This window comes from Globicephala melas, chromosome 9 (genome assembly GCF_963455315.2).
Source record: "Globicephala melas chromosome 9, mGloMel1.2, whole genome shotgun sequence".
Classification (NCBI taxonomy): domain Eukaryota; kingdom Metazoa; phylum Chordata; class Mammalia; order Artiodactyla; family Delphinidae; genus Globicephala; species Globicephala melas.
This window is the reverse complement of record NC_083322.1, coordinates 89958329-89978800: the sequence shown is the minus strand read 5'-3', so window position 1 is coordinate 89978800 and position 20472 is coordinate 89958329. Positions and strand designations below refer to the sequence as shown.

At 40.6% G+C, this 20472-nt stretch overlaps 1 protein-coding gene across 1 annotated transcript in view; it reads left to right on the top strand.

Moving 5' to 3' along the window:
- LAMB4 (laminin subunit beta 4) overlaps nt 1-19045 on the top strand; it is a 111844-nt gene extending 92799 nt beyond the window's left edge. Inside the window, 8 exon segments of the mRNA XM_060305057.1 lie at nt 409-412; nt 4135-4317; nt 4357-4382; nt 7315-7453; nt 10033-10194; nt 11509-11611; nt 11614-11658; nt 18906-19045. Coding sequence (XP_060161040.1) covers nt 409-412; nt 4135-4317; nt 4357-4382; nt 7315-7453; nt 10033-10194; nt 11509-11611; nt 11614-11658; nt 18906-19045 — 802 coding nt within the window.
- The last annotated feature ends 1427 nt before the right edge of the window (nt 19046-20472 follow it).

Below are 20472 nucleotides of genomic sequence, written 5' to 3'. Positions count from 1 at the left end.
TGCTGATGCAGGGGACACGGGTTCATGCCCCGGTCCGGGAAGATCCCACATGCCGCGGAGCGTCTAGGCCCGTGAGCCATGGCCGCTGAGCCTGCGCGTCTGGAGCCTGTGCTCCGCAGCGGGAATGGCCACAACAGTGAGAGGCCCGCATACTGCAAAAAAAAAAAAAAAATTAGGACTAGTTTCTGTCCCTCCCACACTCTTCCTCCTCTTCTCTCTCCCCATCCTCCTCCTTTTTCTTCCTTTTTTAATTTATACTCAAACATCACAACCAACTCCATATTACGTTAAGTGGAAATGACATGGCTAAATCAGAATCATGATATACTCCTTGATTTTAAATTTCTTCATGGAAACAATTCCAAAATACTAACTTCGTATCAAAAATAATATGGCTCTCTGTATAAGATTAGTTTAGTAATACATCCTAGAATTTAGTTAGAATTCCAAAGAAGTGAACTTGGTCTTTAAAGTTATTTTTTTTTAAACAAGGAAAATCTAACATGAAGACTCTGTCAGATTCCACAACTTTCTCTGCTGACAGAGTGTGTGAGATCAAGGTACGCCAGCTGTTTGTTAGTGTATCAAATACTGTAGTGAGGTGGCATCTAAAATATTGGTTATTTTAGATAAATATTATTGACTGTTTTCCAAGACTCATGTTGGCTTTCTGTGACTGACCAAAGGGGGAACTATTGGATTCATTATTATTATGAATTATTATTATAATTATGAACTTAGTGTCCTTCATTGTGCCTTATTTTCGGAGAGGTTTGTTTTAAACTCCAGAGAACTATTAGTTAAAGATAAAAATCAAATAGTACAGCTGGAAATTGACGGGAAATCTCGCTCTCGGTAAATAATGTCGTTTGGGTACAACACTACGTGGAATTGATCTGAGGAGGCTTTCTTTCCTATAGCCATCTTCCAAATTCAATAATTTAATATTCTCCACATGAATTAATAGACAGTAGAGATGTCGGTTACAATCTTTGCAATCACTTTATTAAACCTGTTTATTTATAAGAGACCCCTGTGGCCAAGTATTCTTTCCATCTCACTGTTTCTAGAAATTGTATTAGCAGCTTTAGTCCTGATTTTCAAAATTAGAAAAGAATAGAGAGTAAAAATGATCAGTAAAAATGACCAAAATAAGCAGTAAAAATGATTGGGTGTGGGATCAGTCAACTGGGCATTTTGTTTGTTCAAAAGCAAGTTTTCAGTGAGCGAGCTAGACGGACTGATATTAACTAGACACAGATCCAGGAACTGTATGAGGAACACGGTAGCTCTTTCTGCAGATACAAGTCAATTCAGACGCCAAAACTAAGATGAAATCAGAGCTGCCACAGCGTCCTCAGTTCCAGCAACGGTCACAGAGCCTACTCCTATACTAGTTCTCATTGCTACTAAATAAGTTTCTAATAAAAATGTCACTTTAATTAGCCTAAGGAATTAGGGGAAAAAAACTCAGATTATTACAATAAAAATTAGACTAGACATCAAGAAAAATCCTATTCCATAAGAAGAACTTTCCTGGTCAGGGTCCAAGACTCTTGGTCACCAGGAAGCAGTGCCCTTCACCCACCCAGTTCTTTGTTTTTCTTGGGTATAAAGCCCAAATAAAATGATCATTACATTTATGGTGGCCACACTATTCAGGTCTTCTTTTACCATCTTAATATTTTCCTTACGGTCTGAATTCCTTATTAACAGAGTTATGTGTCACTTCTCCTGAAAGTGAATTTATAATCACTTGAATATGAATTTTTAATCTCATAATAAATGCCAAGAAATGACTGAATACGGGGTTAAATTCAATTCACTTTTTATTAGAACTTTTTTTTTTAACAAAAGTTACTATTTCTAGAAAGAGCCAACTCCGTGATTCTGTTTAAAATATGGTGTTAATTTATTCATGAAAATTCTCATCACATTTTTTTCAAAAACATTATAGGAAGTAAAGTATTCCTTTTGGGACTTCCCTGGCGGTCCAGTGGTTAGGACTCTGTGCTTTCACTGCCAGGGCCTGGGTTCAATCCCTGGTCGGGGAGCTAAGATCCCACAAGCCGCAGGGTGTGGCCAAAAAAAAGGAAGTTAAATATTCCTTTTATATATTAAACAAGAATAGCTAAGGCAGAAATGAGTGCAAAGAAGATGTATACTGGGGTCATGTCACTCAAATACTAACAGCTATCCAGGCCTCCCATTGTCCTTTTTTTTTTTTTTTTTTAATATTTATTTACTTATTTATTTAGCTGTGCCGGGTTTTAGTTGTGGCATGCATGCGGAATCTAGTTTCCTGACCAGGGATCAAACCGCGGCCTCCTGCATTGGGAGCGTGGAGTCTTAACCACCGAACCACCAGGGAAGTCCCCACATTGTCTCTTGAATGAAGTCCAGTTTCCTTAGCCTCACATATAGGGGCATGTGTGATCTGCTCCCAGCCTTCCTGAACTTCCACTCCTTTTTTTTTTTTTTTTTTTAACTTTTTTAGACACTTTTTTGCTTTTTTAGTTACTTTTTTAGACCCCCCCGCCCCCCACTGGCCAGCCGGGAGTGATCCACACACTGTTACCTGTTCCACCCTGAGCTTGTCCTCGGCGGAGAATGCCCTTACCCCTCTTCTCACTGCACGTCTCCACAAATGTAATCTGTGCGGGCCTCCAAGACCGGGTTTAAATGCTGTCTTGAAGTTCTTCCTGAAGTATTTTCTCCTGCCTCTGAACCCCACATCATTCTGGCTTATGTTTATCACTTCTGTTCTTAAAGGATCAGTAATCATCTAAAGTGACTCATAATTCCCCACTTGGTGGTGAACCCCTTGAGGATCAGATCTGTGTCTGATTCATCTCTAACTTCCCCCGTGGCACTCAGCATCTGTGCCTCGATAAGGAGCCAGAGAGAGACAAAGAGCTATTACCCCACATACCAAGAGTCCATCTTACGCACTTTAGTTCTCAAAGGGGGCCAATTTTATTCTTCTGAAAAGCAGGACATAGATGTATTTAAAGGTTTCTTCGCCCCCGCCCCCGTCCCCGGGCTGCACTTGGCGGCATGCGGGCTCCCCAATCCCCAATCAGAGATCGAACCCATGACCCCTGCCAGGGAAGCACAGAGCGCCAACCACTGGACCACCAGGGAGTTCTCTAAAAGTTTCTTTATAATACGTTAATCATACTGTAAATTACTCTGTTTTGTTGCATCCCCTTCTCAAAATAGGCCCTTGAGCAGTAGCATCAGTTATAATTACCCAATTATGCTGGTGAGCAAAAACTGTGAGCCTTTTTAATGTCATGGAGGATTAGAGAAGAGTTTTGTTGAGTCCAAACCCAGTGCTTCCCCATTGTCTCATTCATGGTATTTGAATCTCTTTTTTCTTTTCTTTTCTTTTTTTTATTGTGGTACGCGGGCCTCTCACTGTTGCGGCCTCTCCCGTTGCGGAGTACAGGCTCCGGACGTGCAGGCTCAGCGGCCATGGCTCACGGGCCCAGCCACTCCACGGCATGTGGGATCTTCCCGGACCGGGGCACGAACCCGCGTTCCCTGCATCGGCAGGCGGACTCTCAACCACTGCGCCACCAGGGAAGACCGAATCTCTTTTTTTAAATTGAAGTATAGTTGATTTATAATGTTAATTTCTGCTATATAGCAAAGTGATTCAGTTATACATATGTACATTCTTTTTTGTATTTTCCATTATGGTTTATCACAGGGTATTGAAGATAGTCCCCTGTGCTATACAGTAGGACCTTGTTGTTTATCCATCCTATATATGATAGTTTGCCATTGTGTTTGAATCTTAATGACATCTAAACATTTTAATTGCTTTTGAATCTGTACTTAGAGTAAGCAATTCTTGTGAGGACATTTTGTAGCACACGCAGTATTCCAAATCTGTCATTTTTCGTTTTTCCAACAAGCATTGAATGAATTCAGCTTTACATGAGCAGCATTTCTTTCAGAGAGAAGAGAAAATTGAGGATGAAGAAGCATCTGTGAGACATATACAATAATCCCTGTATTCTAGGGACACATCATCAAATGCAAATTAACTTAGAATTCATTGTGGTGATATTTACAAGGTAGAATGATAAGGAGACACAATTACCTAAAACCCATCTTCTTATTTAGGAGGATAACATGCCTCCAGAGGACATAGAGAGGGTTGCAAATCGTGTACTTGACATCCACCTACCAGTAACATCGCAAAATCTGACCCATGAATTTGACAAAATACGGAAACTTTTGCAACTCTGTGAGGACTACAGGACAGAGGAGAACAGGCTACATAAAGCAGCAGATGGAGCCCGAAAGGTTTTGGTGAAGGCAAAAGCAGCAGATGGAGCCCGAAAGGTTTTGGTGAAGGCAAAAGCAGCTGAGTAAGTACAGTATTAATATTCTCCTCCTTGTCTTAACAGGCCATCTGCCAAAAGGCCATCTGAAAAATATTTGCCTAAGGAGCTATAACGTTCAAATGAAATGACCCTCTGATAGTTCATTGCCCAAAATGAGGGCTAAGCTGTCTGTGGAGGTGCCCCAGAAAGCTGGGAAGCTGGGAGGCATTGTGCAGAGATGCTGGTTTCCCGTTTTCCTTAGTCTCTGAATGCCCTTCCAGTGTCTGTTACCTCCTTATACCAATATACACCAATAAATGCCATGTATTAATTATATGCCAATATCTTAACAAGTGGTGGGACTGTCTGTGTATTCTTCCTTTCTTGCATACCTATTTATTTTTTTAAAAATCTTTATTGGAGTATAATTGCTTTACAGTGGTGTGTTAGTTTCTGCTGTATTACAGAGTGAATCAGCTATACATATATGTGTATCCCCATACCTCCTCCCTCTTGTGTCTCCCTCCCACCCCTTTAGGTGGTCACAAAGCACCGAGATGATCTCCCTGTGCCATGCGGCTGCTTCCCACTAGCTGTCTATTTTACATTTGGTAGTGTATATATGTCCATGCCACTCTCTCACTTCGTCCCAGCTTACCCTTCCCCCTCCCCGTGTCCTCAAGTCCATTCTGTACGTCTTGCATACCTATTTTTGTTTCTTTCTGTATTTACTACAATATCAGTACTCCGAAAATCTAGATTAAAGAAAGTATATCACATTAAAAATATGACGGTGAGACAGAGAAGAAATGAACACGAGTGCCCCAGGAGTAATACAGGAGTAGAATGATACATACGGTACACAAAGTCAACAGCTCTTGCTTCCTTTTGCCCTTGTCGACTTAGCCAAGCAAAGAGGAAAAGCCACCTTGATGTTTTTATGATCATGGGGTGCTGTGAGTCCAGGTCATAGGGTCAGTGGATGATGGTACCATCATCAACACCCATCACCATTTTGGACCCCCAGAAGCAGAGTTGATACCTGAGCTGCCTTCACTGTCTCATCACCTCTACAAGTGAAGTGCATCAGACTCCACTGAAAGCCCAGCCCCTCCTGGTTTTAATATTTCAAACTAGGAAGATTAAGCAACTGGACACAATCATGCAGCAATTAAAAATGATGTTGACGAAGGATTTTTAGTAACATGCAGAGATTCTTACAGTGTAATGTTAATGCTTGTAAAAAGAGCACAGGGATATCAGCTCGGTGCTTTGTGACTGCCTGGAGGGGTGGGATAAGGGAGGGTGGGAGGGAGAGAGACGCAAGAGGGAAGAGATATGGGAACATATGTATATGTATAACTGATTCACTTTGTTATAAAGCAGAAACTAACACACCATTGTAAAGCAATTATACCCCAATAAAGATGTTAAAAGAAATCTTCATTAAAAAAAAGAATATAACAGATTATATGTAGAAGGGGATCTCAATCATGAAAAGAAAAAAACTGTTAGGACAAAAATGCTAGCATGTGCCAATATCTTAACAGGTGGTAGGATTACTGGTAAATTTTCCCTCCCTGATATTTTTTTCTTCTTTCTTCTTTTATTGGGGTACTTTCTAAATTTACTATAATGAGCAGTACATTGAAAATCTAAAGGAAAAAAAGAATTCAGTAAAAAGATATGGGGGAGGGGGGAGTTATGAGAAGGAAAGCCTCCAGAACCCTCACTGTAATTGTAGAGAAAAAAAAGTATAGAAAGGGAGAGCAATATACCATATGATTCCAACTATAGGACATTCTGGAAAAGGCAAAACTATGGAGACACAGTAAAAATAAGATCAGGGGTTGAGGGGAAGGATGAATAGGCAAGCACAGGAATTTTAAGACAGTGGAAATACTCAGTTTGATACTATAATGATAAATACATGTCATTATATGTTTGTCCAGACCCATAGAATGGACAACACCAAGAGTGAGCCTTAAAGTAAACTGGACTTTGGGTGTTTACGATGTGTCAGTATAGGTTCATCGTTTGTAACAAATGGGCCCTCTGGTGCAGGATGTTGATAATTGGGCAGGTTATGCATGTGTGAGGGCAGGGAGTATGTGGGAAATCCCTGTACCTTCCTCTCAATTGTGCTGTGAACTTAAACTGCTCTTAAAAAAAAAAAGTTTTGTGTTTTTTTTTTTTTTTTCTTTTCAACGGAGAGAAAGATTATCACTGGAAGGGGAGAGGCTGGGTTGGATGGGGAAGGGGTTTTGCCATTTAGCTATTTTTGCTCTCACACAAGCATTTCTAATGATGCCTCTGCTAAGATCTAGTTCCCTGACTTTGTACCTTCTTGCAAAGGTGCCTCTGAGCCCACAGACCTAAGTATCTGGTGAATGTTGACTTGAGGTGTGCTCACTTCTGTAAAATAGACTACCACCTGGAAAGCTTGTGATGGTAACCTCTGACTGGGCCCCTGGGCAGCTGGAATGTCAGCGAAGCTTAAATAAACCTGAATAAACACAGCCTGAAAACGCAGGGCCTTTCGTTCTCTTCTGCTCCCTCTGGAGCCTCTTGACTACCCCGCCCCCTACTCCAATCAGGATTTCAAGAGCGTTACTTACTTAAGTTTGAGAAATCAGAGAACTGGAATTGGCCGAAGATAGTTTTTTCTGTTCCAAGCTTGGCAGTTTTATCCCCCAAACCTCTCTGCTTATGACAAGTTAAGAAGAAACGAGACCTGTATCCTTGATTTCCATACCTGGCAAAATCTGTATCTGTGCATGCATATGTATGTGCTTTTACTGGCATCTAAATGTACCTATGTCTCAAGAGGAAGACTTCAGCACTTTGCCTTGCTTAAGAGTGATTTCAATTGACTTTATGAATAATTCAGTAAAGTTTTTGTTGAGTCGAATGAACTCTCAAGGTGAAATAAATGAATAATTGTATATTTATCTAATCTGATATGTTAGTATCTTAGAAAAGCAGCAAATGTTCTATTAAATCTCGACAAAATGTTGAATAAGTTGCAACAAGTTCAAATCACTCAAGTACGGGCAGATTCTACCATCACACAGCTGACTGCCCAGACGACAAAAATAAAAAAGAACGCACTGCAGGTATTTCTCTATCTTCCTTGAAACTAACCTGAAATAGACTGAGTGTGAAGACTGCACAGTTTTTATATCTCATCTTACCTGTCTGATGGAATTATTATGATGATAAATAAGATTATGATAGTATTATGCGTTTAATTAACGTTCTACAGAGTTATCCCGGCATTATTTCATCTCACTGTTGACCAAGCCTGGGGGACAAAGCAGGTGTTGTTACCATCAGCTTGTAGATGAAGAAACTAAGACTCGCGGCGGTTAAGTCACTTACCTAACGTCTCGCAGCTAATTAATGGTAGATGTGAGGCCAGTATTTATCCCTTCTGATACCAGGGAAAGTAACGGACTTCTGAGAGCTCACCAACCAAAGAAATTAAGTTAATTGTTGCCAGATTTTTATAAGAAAATATACGTGAAATCTCATCAGCGTATCCTAAGACTGAAAGACTATCTTACCTGAAAGAAAGGGTTCCATCCACTGTTTGGCAGGAATAAAGCCACGGTTTCACCCAGGGGATGGATCCAGAAGAGGAAGCCTGGCAGCTGGAGGACAGAACAGGACCTAGACTGAGAGTCTGTGATGTATCTCTCTCCAGCACATCCTCTTCCCAGCAGATTGCAAGCTTCTCAGTCTCTGTTCTTCCCCTGAGTCTTAGATATCTAAGTACATGCATCCTGAAAAGAAAAGCAGAAGGCACCAGCACAGGAAGTCATGTACCTGGAAATAAAAAGCTCAGATATGAAGAGGTTGCATATATACAGGAGCAAAAAATAAAGACGGTCTCCAGGTTTTCCCCTTCTAGGCATCTACTCTAGAACAGGGGTTGGCAAAATACAGCCCAAGGGCCACAGGGACCCACCAACTGTTGCATCCAAAGTCACACCGTTTTATTGGAATTCAGCCACATATTGTCCATGGATGCTTTTGCACTACAATGGCACAGAGTTGAATAGTTGCAACAGAGATTTTATGGACCACAAAGTGTAAAATATTTACTAGCAGCCCCTTTACAGAAAAAGCTTCAAGATTCCTGCTCTAGAAAAACTCCCACCTATGCCCAAGGGCCTAGGAAGGGGCTTCGATTTCTAACAGCATGGTGGACCAGTATATCAAGGAGCCATCTAGTAGGAAAAAACCTGAAAAGGTTAGATGTTTTAACAATTTGTTAAATGCATAGCTGCATTGGTAAAAAATGGAGGAAATCTTCAGAGGCCAATAATGACCGGAAAACATGATCCAGACAGATAATGAAGCATGAACCTGATGGCAGGCGGAGGGTAGCTGTCAGTCCCTGGTGTATTAAAGCTGTTGGTTTCCCTGGCTGCCATGAGTAATAGAAAATGAAACCCATGCAAGGAGGGGATGAGACCCCCGCATAGAGAGGAGACCCCAAAAGGCAAACCCTCAAGGAAATGTTAAACTATTTCAGAGAGAGGAAGAGGCCGTAAAGATATTAGCCTGTGCATGGAGGGGGAGAGTCTTCACTAAGAATTATTAACAAGCTGGCTCTCAGGTGAGATGAGGCCAGAATTCGTACTACCTGTGTGGCCCTGGTAAACCAAGCTGAAAATGTCATTTAAAGTGCTCCTGGGTTGTCAGGGCCCTCAGATGCCTGACAGAGGCAATAAGAAATCCTTTCCAAAGGAATGTACCTTAAAACCAAGCCTCAAAGGATTCCCTTAAAACACACAATAAAGAAACAAATTGCCTTAAGCAAGAGGCCATCAGTAACAGTAAACAGAGTCAGAATGCAGGAGACTTTGGGTATTACCTTTATTGGATATCCAGTACAAAATAAGAATGTTTATTACGCTTAAGAAAAATCACAGAAGGCATGAAAGTTTGACCAAAGAACAAGAGATAACAAATGACCTGTCAGACTTCTAGACGTGACAAGTATAGTCGCCAAAATAAGAAACAAGTATAAGGTGTTCGTTATTGTTTATAAGGGAGAAAAAAATTAGAAGCCACCCGCATCCATCGGAAAATAGAAGAATAAATTTTTGTATATTCAAACAATGGAACACTTTCAATTGGTAAAAGTGAGTAAAGAATTTAAAAAATAAAGGATAAAAAAAGAATAAAAAGAGTTATGCAAATTAACTTAGGTGACCTGTACCAGAATAATTTTGAATTAAAAAATTCAAGCTGCAGAAATACACAGGATGATGTATTTGCATAAAGTTTAAAAGTAGAAAATACTGTATATTGTTAGAAATACCAAATACGATAGAGTTCAAAGCATGTAGAAGTATATGGAATGAGAAATATCAGATTCAGAGTAGTGGTGACCTTTGCGGGGGAGGGGGTGATGATGGTGGTACACCCAGGGTCTTGGCTCACTGGCAATACTTATTCTTAAGCCAGCTGGTGGGCACACGGATACGTGCCACATCTTCTCCTAGAACCTCTTGTCTGTCTGAAGTATTTTTTTATAACATTTTTTTAAGGAACAGAAAAAGCAAAGGAATGATCTCCTTTCCCTTCACACCTAGCTTGTCTTCAGAGGGCTCATTACATCATGTATTTTCTTGTTTGTTGTTTAGAAAGACTGTCTCCTTCCTGGTCTTTCAATCAACAACAGGCTGAAAATCAGGCCCGGGAGACTGAGCTGGCTTCAGCAAAGCAACAGTCAGCGCTGGAGGGTGGACTTGCCGGGCTGCAGACCAAGTTGCAAAGGAACGAGGCCGTCCGTGTGGGAGCTCAGGCTGAATCGGCCCAGCGCCAGGCTGGGGGCCTTGAGGAGGTCGCTGGTCCTACCCCTGCCACTAAGAGCAGACAACCGTGCTTCTTTGAAGGATAATCCCTTCACCCCAGATTTTTGTGCCATTGGTCAGCATTTCCTTTAGTGCTGGCCCATGCTCAGCAGTGCATGTTTGTAGGGACCCCGCTGGGCATGGAGATGCTTCTGTAAGTGGAGTGCTGTCTCCAAAGAAGACAGGTTTTTGGCCAGATTACGTTAGAGTGTTTAGCCCCATCTACGCATCCCGTATTACTAGTGACATGTTAGGCAAATTTTTCCTGAACTTCCAACCATTCACAATTTATGTCATGGGTCTATACTGTATGTATTCAGATCTGCCCACATATACAATACAATCTGATTGATCCCTTTACTCTAATTAAATCACAAAACAAAGAAGTGAAAGTCATCTACCAAAGAGAATAGATCAAGTTACAAAAATCAGAGTGAGTTCATGAAACAGTTGTGGAAAATGGCCTGTTCATTTCGGTTGCTGAAAGAAGCTATCAACTCATTTTCTTAGCAGGAAATCTTTGGCTGGTCACATTAATATAGCAGCTTAAGCAAAAGAAAGAGGTTGAAGTGTTCTTGTAACTGGTGTATTCTCTTGCTCTTAATTCCTAACGTGCTGGGTACATTTTCCACTGACTTGGGAGTTGAGGGCATTTTCTATGGAACAGAGGTTGAGAAAGGTGATTCCTGCCCACCCTCTACCACTTCCATAGTGCATTCCTGGGTCTGGTGGTTATTCATCTATGTAACGTTCCAAGTTGTCAACCACCCAGGCTGACCCTGAAGATTTCCCTTCTAAACGCGAGGAGCCCTTCATACCCTCCTGCCTCCCTGCCTCCCTTCCTTCCTCATGCCCCTTTCACCTTTGTGCCAACCAAATACTGTGTCCTTGCTGCTTCTGAACCTTCACCACTCTCTCTGACCTTCACCTTGCTCTTGCAGCTGTTCGACCCAACTGAACCAAATGTTTGTCACGGGCAGAACTGGCTCAGTTCTGTCCTCTATTATCTCTGACCTTAACATAGTTCAGGACAAATCATTGCCTTAACGTGAAAAAAGCCTTGATATTTTGTAACAGAAACATTTTATTTGTGACTAACTAAAGCTGAGCATTTTTTCAACCTGAAAAAAATGACCCAAACCATGCAAATAAAAGCCCTGTCGGAAATATCAGAGTGACTCAAGCGTCACTGACTGGATGATGGTCGCCGCTTATCCCTTTTATGAACATTATCAGGCAAACATCACGCACGTGTGCATGCTTTATAAATATTTTCTGATGACGGGAGTGTTGCTTTGTTACAGGAGCTTGTTGAGCTACAATGTCAATAAGCTATTCTTCAGCATAAGACAAGCGCGCCAGGACTGACAAAGGAAACCTTAGGGAAAGTGAAACAGCTAAGAGATGCAGCAAACTGGCTGCAGATACAGAGGACAAGATAAGAAGAATAACAGGTATCTATTCTTTAGACGTTCCCAGCTTTACTGAGGTATAATTGACAAATAGAATTGTATGTATTTAAAGTGTACCCCGTGATGATTTGATGGACGTGTACATTGTGAAATGACTACCACAGTTAACACGTCCACCACCTCACATGTTTACTTTTTGTGTGTATGTGGTGAGAATGCTTCAGATCTACCCACATATACAATACAATCTGATTGATCCCCAGAACCCATTCATCTTATAACTGGAAGTCTGTACTCTGACCAACATCTCCCCCCATTTCCCCATCCCCCAACCCCTGGCAACCACCATTCTACTCATTCTATGAGTTCAACTTTTTTTTTTTTAGATTCCATATATAAGTGATATCATACAGATTTGTCTTTCTCTGGCTTACTTTCATTTAGCGTAATGTCCTCTAGGTTCGTTCATGTTGTTGCAAATGGCAGGATTTCCTTGTTTGTAATGATGAATTATATTTATACATACATGTGTATATATCTGATGTGTGTATATATGCCTCTCACACTTTCCTTATCCAGTCATCCACTGACAGACCCTCAGGTTGTTTCCACGTCTTGGCTCTTGTGAATAGTGCTGCAGTGAACACAGGAGTACAGATATCTCTTTGAGATAACAGATTTGGTTTTCTCAGATATATACACAAGTCCGGGATTCCTGGACCATGTGGTAGTTCTCTCTATCCTTTTACCCACTCCCGCAGTTGGACAATAACATCGTAATACTCCACCTTTCTGGTAGAACATATACCAATTTCAATTTATCGTTGACACAGTTTAACCACTTCTGAGTCCACCGAGGAGAGAGAAGTAGGAGGTGGGTTTGTGACTGTAAGGGAATATGCCTCGTGCCTGATTTTATGTCAACAAGTACTGATGAGCTCTGTCTGCATTAATTGGAACACACTGAGATTGCCTATGGTCACTTTGAAATGCCCTTGTCCTAACTTGGTACTTCTCAACCAGGGGTGATTTTATCCCCTCCCCTGGGGATAAAAATGTCTGAATACATTTCTGCGTGTCACAACTAGTGGTGCAACTAACATTCTAGTGGACGGAGGCCAGGGATGTTGCTAAATGTCCTGTAACGCACAGGACATCCCCCTGATAATGAACAATTATTCTGCCCGAAGTATCAATGGTGCCGAGGTTGGAAAACCCTGTCCTAAGCTGTGCTGCTCATTTTCTCTGCTCCTGCAAGTTACTTTTTTGGAGTTACGATCTAGACTCTAGGGTGCTAAGTCATTTATCATGGGTCTGTAGGTAGCAATCCAGAAAGGAAACATACTCTTGAAAAAAATGGAAATTTTGATGCACTAAAAGTGTAGCAAACATAGAACACGTGCAATCAGAAAGGTCATCAGTGTTTTTTTCCGCAGCTGATACTCATGATTGTTCTGGGCAATCATCATGTCCTGAACCACCTCTAAATCATCAAGAAATATTGAATGATAAGTGGTCTAGTTTTACTTCCAGTTTTATTTATTGTCTCCCACAACTTTAAAATTAACCATATTCATTTCGAATATAAGTAACTCTCAAAATGCTAAAATAACCCAGGGACTTCCCTGGCAGTCCAGGAGTTAAGACTCTGCACTCCCAATGCAGAAGGCACGGGTTCGATCCCTGGTAGGGGAAGTAAGATCCCACATGCCGCAGGACGGGGCCAAAAAAAACCAACTCTCACTTACAAATGCTACTTTATTATAAAATGAGTCATTGGCCCTACAACTATTTATATCATTGTTATGAAATGAAAAAAATGAGAACGCAACATTAGTGTGGGCCAAAGTCAGGAAAAATACATACCAAACTGTTACCATTAGATATCTGTGGGGGCAAGGAGGGTGAAGAGGAAAACACTACTTTTTACATTTACAGAATTGTTGTAAAAAGTAGTGAGTTTTTTTCACTTTCAGTATTTTCTTAATAATTTAAAGAAGGAAATACTAGGAAAGATTCAAAAAGACAAATGTTGTTTTTACCTTGCACTCCATAGGCGATACCATGAAAAATCAGTTTCTATTATTCCCAGACCTTGGTCCTTCCTGTGAGAACAAAAACATCGGGAGGACCTTTTCTGTCTTATATTTTATGTCAGGGTCTGCATTGTTGCCACTTTTCCCCATAGACTAAAACTTTCACAGTTCTAAAAATTAGGTTGGAAGAGAAGTTTGAGTCAGGCGACTTCTCAGGTCAAAAGTAATGCATTCTAGTACTTTTTTTTTCTTCTCACCATAAGGCTGTTTTCACAACTCAACAAGATAGGAAACTAAGACAGTGGTTTGGCCATCTTCCCAACTCTGCCACTTAAGAAGAGGCTGAACCACAGGGTCTGTGGTTAGGAAGAGATGCCCATGGGATTCCAGAAAGGAGCCCTGACTTAACTTGACAAGGTCAAAGCGGAGAGAGTGGGGAGTGGGCCCCAGTCTGCAGCCAGGGTCCCTCCGTGGAGCTTTGTGTCAGTCAGCATCCCAGCAAGAAACAAAAAGCACACTTGGATGTAATTCTGGATTGTGTGTTTATAAGCGGAGTTGTCTCACTTATCTATTTACTGCATCACAAACTGTTCCCCCAGTGTAATGGCTTAGAACAACAAGCGTGCACTGTGTGTGGGGGGGTTGTCCGGGTGGTGCAGGTCTCTCCTGGGCTGTTACTCAAGCAGCCGCATTGTCTGATGGGTCAGCTGGCAGGTCTGCCAGGGCCCAGGCTTGGCAGAGTTGCTGGGCCTCTCTCCACAGGGTCTTTCATTCCAGGCTGCTTTAGAGCCTGGTGGTTACAGGGTTCCGTAAGAATGGGCAGAAGGCGCGAGGCTCTTGATTGAGGTCCAGCAACATCATTTCTTCCACTTTATATTGGTCAAAACAACTTGCAAAGCTGGACCTGGTTTGGGGAGAGAGGGTAAATAGACTCTATTTCTTGGTGGAAGGAACTAGAAAAAAAAAAAAAACAAACACAGGAATTAAGGGAATCTCAACCAAGGGTTTGGAGGCCCTGGGTGACCAGCAGAGAAGCCATTAGCATCCCTGGACCTGAATGAGCCATGGGAAGGAGGAGTGTGCGTGCTGGGAAGCAGCACTGTGAGTACGAGGACAGAAGGGAGGAGGCCACCCTGCAGGAGCTGGACTTGAGAGAGGGCAGGACTGCCAGAACCCTGCTGCTCACCAAGGGTGCATTCTGCTCGCTCTTGCCACCCTCTGATCACTTCTCAGAACTGGCCAGTGGCCAAGTGTGAACAAAAGCCAGAGGTCAAGGGAGCCAGGTGATGTCATCTGTGGAGGCTGCCTTTCTCTCCAGGACACAGAGCAGGATGGGTCAAGGATCTGGTGGGGCAAATGGAAAGTATCCAGTACGATCTTGTTAAGTTCCTTGGTAGAAACCCAAGGATCTATTTTTCTTTTCGTACAAATACCCTTCCAATGCTGACTCCCCTGTTCAATCCCAGATAGCCCGTATTTGAAAGTTTCTGGTGATAGAATGCTCACCACCTTCCAAAGCAGCTCCTTAGTCTTTGAACTGCTGTGACTACTAGAAAGTTCTCTGTATTCAGACAAAAATCCTCCTTCATGGAGCTTGCACCTGCTGTGTTCTATTCTGTGTCCTCAGGATGACCAAAAACACATTTACTCTGCTTTTCTGGCCACAAATACTTGAAAATAGCTATAGCACACACCCTGAATCTTCTTTCTCTGTATGAAATGTAAACACAAAAGTTAATTCAACTTTTGTTCACAAGACAATTTCATATTTCTCCAGCAATCTAGCTTGTTCCTCTAAACACATGCTACATGCTATTCTGACAGTTATTCCAAACCAACTGAGTATCCAGGTGTGACATGACCGAGTGAAGTGGAACATTTACCTTCCTTCCTTTAGAAGTTCCACTTCAACCTAAGGTCAGTTTCTTTTCTAAAGGCCACTTCACACTGTTAACTATAGCTCTCTGTGCCTCTTCTATCCACTACTCTGTGGGCTCCTGGTTAGGGTTTACTATAATTCTCAGGTATTTGTTGGATGAAGAATGGATAAGTGAGTGGATGGATGCATGGATAGACACATGGATGTATGCATGGATGGATTCATGGATAAATGCATGGATGGATTCATAGACAGATGCATGGTTGGATAAGAGTGAAAAGCATCACTTTGCTTTTACTGTTCAGGGACTTCCATATCAGCAGAGAAGAATGAAGAAATGAACATGTCTTTTAAAAAAAGTGTCTTCAGTCTATTTCCTGAAAGATTGGGAAGCCCTAAAGTGATGGACACTTACAGGATAGAAAGCCCAGAGATAAACCCATGCACATATGGTCGCCTTATCTTTGATAAAGGAGGCAAGACTATACAGTGGAGAAAAGACGGCCTCTTCAGTAAGTGGTGCTGGGAAAACTAGACAGGTACGTGTAAAAGTATGAAATTAGAACACTCCCTAACACCATACACAAAAATAAACTCAAAATGGATTAAAGACCTAAATGTAAGGCCAGACACTATCAAACTCTTAGAGGAAAACAGGCAGAACACTCTATGACATAAATCACAGCAAGATCCTTTTTGATCCACCTCCTAGAGAAATGGAAATAAAAACAAAAATAAACAAATGGGACCTAATGAAACTTCAGAGCTTTTGCACAGCAAAGGAAACCATAAACAAGACCAAAAGACAACCCTCAGAATGGGAGAAAATATTTGCAAATGAAGCAACTGACAAAGGATTAATCTCCAAGATTTACAAGCAGCTCATGCAGCTCAATAACAAAATAACAAACAACCCAATCCAGAAATGGGCAGAAGACCTAAATAGACATTTCTCCAAAGAAGATATACAGATTGCCAACAAACACATGAAAGAATGGTCAACATCATTAATCATTAGAGAAATGCAAATCAAAACTACAATGAGATATCACCTCACACCAGTCAGAATGGCCATCATCAAAAAATCTAGAAACAATAAATGCTGGAGGGGTTGTGGAGGAAAGGGAACACTCTTGCACTGTCGGTGGGAATGTAAATTGATACAGCCACTATGGAGAACAGTATGGAGGTTCCTTAAAAAACTAAAACTAGAACTACCATATGACCCAGCAATCCCACTACTGGGCATATACCCTGAGAAAACCATAATTCAAAAAGACTCATGTACCAAAATGTTCACTGCAGCTCTATTTACAATAGCCAGGACATGGAAGCAACCTAAGTGTCCATCATCGGATGAATGGATAAAGAAGATGTGGCACATATATACAATGGAATATTATTCAACCATAAAAAGAAACAAAATTGAGATGTTTGTAGTGAGGTGGATGGACCCAGAGTCCGTCATACAGAGTGAAGTAAGTCAGAAAAAGTAAAACAAATACCGTATGCTAACACATATATATGGAATCTAAGGAAAAAAATGGTCATAAAAAACCTAGGGGCAAGACAGGAATAAAGACACAGACCTACTAGAGAATGGACTCGAGGATATGGGGAGGAGGAAGGGTAAGCTGTGACAAAGTGAGAGAGTGGCATGGACATATATACACTACCAAACATAAAATAGCTAGCTAGTGGGAAGCAGCCACATGGCACAGGGAGATGAGCTTGGTGCTTTGTGACCACCTAGAGGGGTGGGATAGGGAGGGTGGGAGGGAGGGAGATGCAAGAGGGAAGAGATATGGGAACATATGTGTATGTATAACTGATTCACTTTGTTATAAAGCAGAAACTAACACACCATTGTAAAGCAATTATACTCCAATAAAGATGTTAAAAAAAAGTGAATATAGGAACAAATCTTTGAAAATACAGCACTTCACCAAATCCAATCAAGGCTTGTCCTCTGTCTTTTCATTTCTAATGAATTCTAACTAGCTTTAGACAAAAATATCAATTTGCTGATTTAGGTGAAAACCTTGAGAAATCTGGTGAAAATAAGTGCTTTATCCATTGAATCAAAACAGAAAACTAAATATGTCCTTAATTGACATATAAATCCCTGTGTTTGGTATAACATGGGTATCCAGGAGGAATCTATCAAATAGATATCATTTACTCCACTTTTTTTAAATTAATTTTTATTGGAGTACAGTTGATTTACAATGTTATGTTAGTTTCTGCTGTATAGCAAAGTGAATCAGTTACACATATACATATACCATTCTTTTGTAGATTCTTTTCCCTTGTAAGTCATTACAAAGTATTGAGTAGAGTTTCCTGTGCTATACAGTAGGTCCTTATTAGTTATCTATTTTATACCTAGTAGTGTGTGTATGTGCATCCCAATCTCCCAGTGTATCCCTTCTCCCCTTCCCCCCTTGGTAACCGTAAGTTTGTTTTCCACATGGGTGACTCTATTTCTGTTTTGTAAAAAAGTTCATTTGTACTATTTTTTAGTTCCACATATAAGCAATGTCATATGTTATTTGTCTTTCTCTGTCTGACTTACTTGACTCAGCATGACAATCTCTAGGTCCATCCACGTTGCTGCAAATGGCATTATTTTGTTCTTTTTATGGCTGAATAATATTCCATTATATATATGTACCACATCTTCTTTATCCATTCATCCATCAATTGACATTTAGGTTGCTTCCATGTCCTGGCTATTGTAAATAGTGCTGCAATGAATATTGGGGTACATGTATCTTTTCAAGTTATGGTTTTCTCTGGATATATGCCTGGGAGTGGAATTGCTGGATCATATGGTAGCTCTGTTTTTAATTTGTATGGACACACAGAAGACCCCAAATAGCCAAAGCTATCTTGAGAAAGAGAAATGGAGCTGGAGGAATCAGGTTCCCTGACTTCAGACTATACTATAAAGCTACAGTAATCAAAACAATATGGTACTGGTACAAAACCAGAAATATAGATCAGTGGAACAGGATAGAAACTCCAGAGATAAACCCACGCACCTATGGTCACCTAATTTGTGGCAAAGTTGGCAAGAATATACAATGGAGAAAAGAGACTCTCTTCAATAAGTGGTGCTGGGAAAACTGGACAGCTACATGTAAAAGAATGAAATTAGAACATTCTCTAACACTATACACAAAAATAAACTCAAAATGGATTAAAGACCTAAATGTAAGACTGAATACTATAAAACTCTTAGAGGAAAACATAGGCAGAACACTCTGACATAAATCGCAGCAGGATCTCTTTTGATCCACCTCCTAGAGTAATGAAAATAAAAATAAACAAATGGGACCTAATTAAACATTTACTCCATTTTCTTCTTTAAGATTTAGAAACAAAGATCCAAGCTTTGAATCTAAGTAGACAAGAAAAAGCTGATCAGCTGAAACAGTTGGAAGATCAAGTCATTGCCATTAAAAAAGAAATTATTGAGCAAGAAAATAAATATGCTACCTGCTACAGTTAGGCGGAGTTAAAGTGCAAAATCACCTGTGCCTTCGTTTCTGGCTTCTCATGAGCAAATCTGAGGTGCAGTGCTGAAGTTGGGACGCACAGATGGTCAGCCTCTTCTGCCTCCATCCCTGAGCCCTCTCCTTGCCCAGTGTAGCTGGGGAGTGAAGCTTGGCTAAGGCAATGCCACTTTATATGGAATAGAAAGGGAGTAGTAAAGGGATCATCTCTGGTTTCGGAAACCTTTCCTTTTGCCTTCCTTTCCTTTCATAGCCTAAATGTGACATACAATAGATACAGACATATGTACATATAACAAGTACAAATCTACAAATAAGTATGTATTCAAACTCATTTCAGTCCAGTGAACCTAAGTGTTAAATAAGTTACTAGCAGCTGGGGTGGGGGGAGTAGGGAGTTCTCATCAATGGGAGTAAAGTTTCAGTTAAGCAAGATGAGTAAGTTCTAGAGATCTGCCTTACGTTATACATATAGTCAATGCTAATGTATTGTACACTTAAGCGTTGAGTGTAAATCTCATTAAATGTTCTTACCACAATAAAATAAATTTAAACAAATTTAAATAAATCAATATTTCTAATACTAGGATGGCATAAATATGGATGGGATATACTAGACTGTTCTGTAGTTTCTATCTGGATTTGCTTTGTCTGTAAAACTCTTATTCTGTTCTGAATAAAATGCATACAGTTCAAAATATAACTCATTTTTACACCCACTCTCCTACATATTCATTCTCTCAAGCAAAGGATTGTTTTTCCCAAATGGCACTAGAACAATATACAAGAAGATAAATATTGAGCTACTTTTCATAATTTGTCTGCAAGCATTTTTGCTGTAAGATCTGCTCATTTTTAAAAGACTAGCAATCATGTTGCTATTGTTTAGTATAAAAGATCAGATTGTTTCATTTCAAAATGGATCTATGATTTCGTATTAACTTTTCTTGCGTGTATGTTGTATGACAGAGCACACTGAACGCTCTCCTTTGGAGGGATTATTTTAAGGGAATTTGAACGTCTCAATTCACGTTTGTGAATGAGAAATCATATACATCAACACTGATGTATAAGAGAGAAAGCAGCTGGAACCATTTCCGTTAAGGGCTGACTCATAACAGATGGATTTAAAAATGCAACAAAGGAGCTTTAGGATTCCATATAAGTATGGAATTTCTTTAGATGTAGGTTACTAAGGAAAATCGCAGTTTCCCTGGTGATTCTAAAGAATAGGATGAAACTTTTCTACAGGAAGGACCACCCCAGAAGTCTCTCTTGAAATACATCGTTGTAATCCTCCATGCATCCAGCACTTGGACTTTTGGAAACTTCCACCAACGAACAGCCCCCAGAATGAACCAGACGAAGAACACGACTATCACAAACATGATTGTTTGCGCCAATGTAGAGAGTGGAACACACT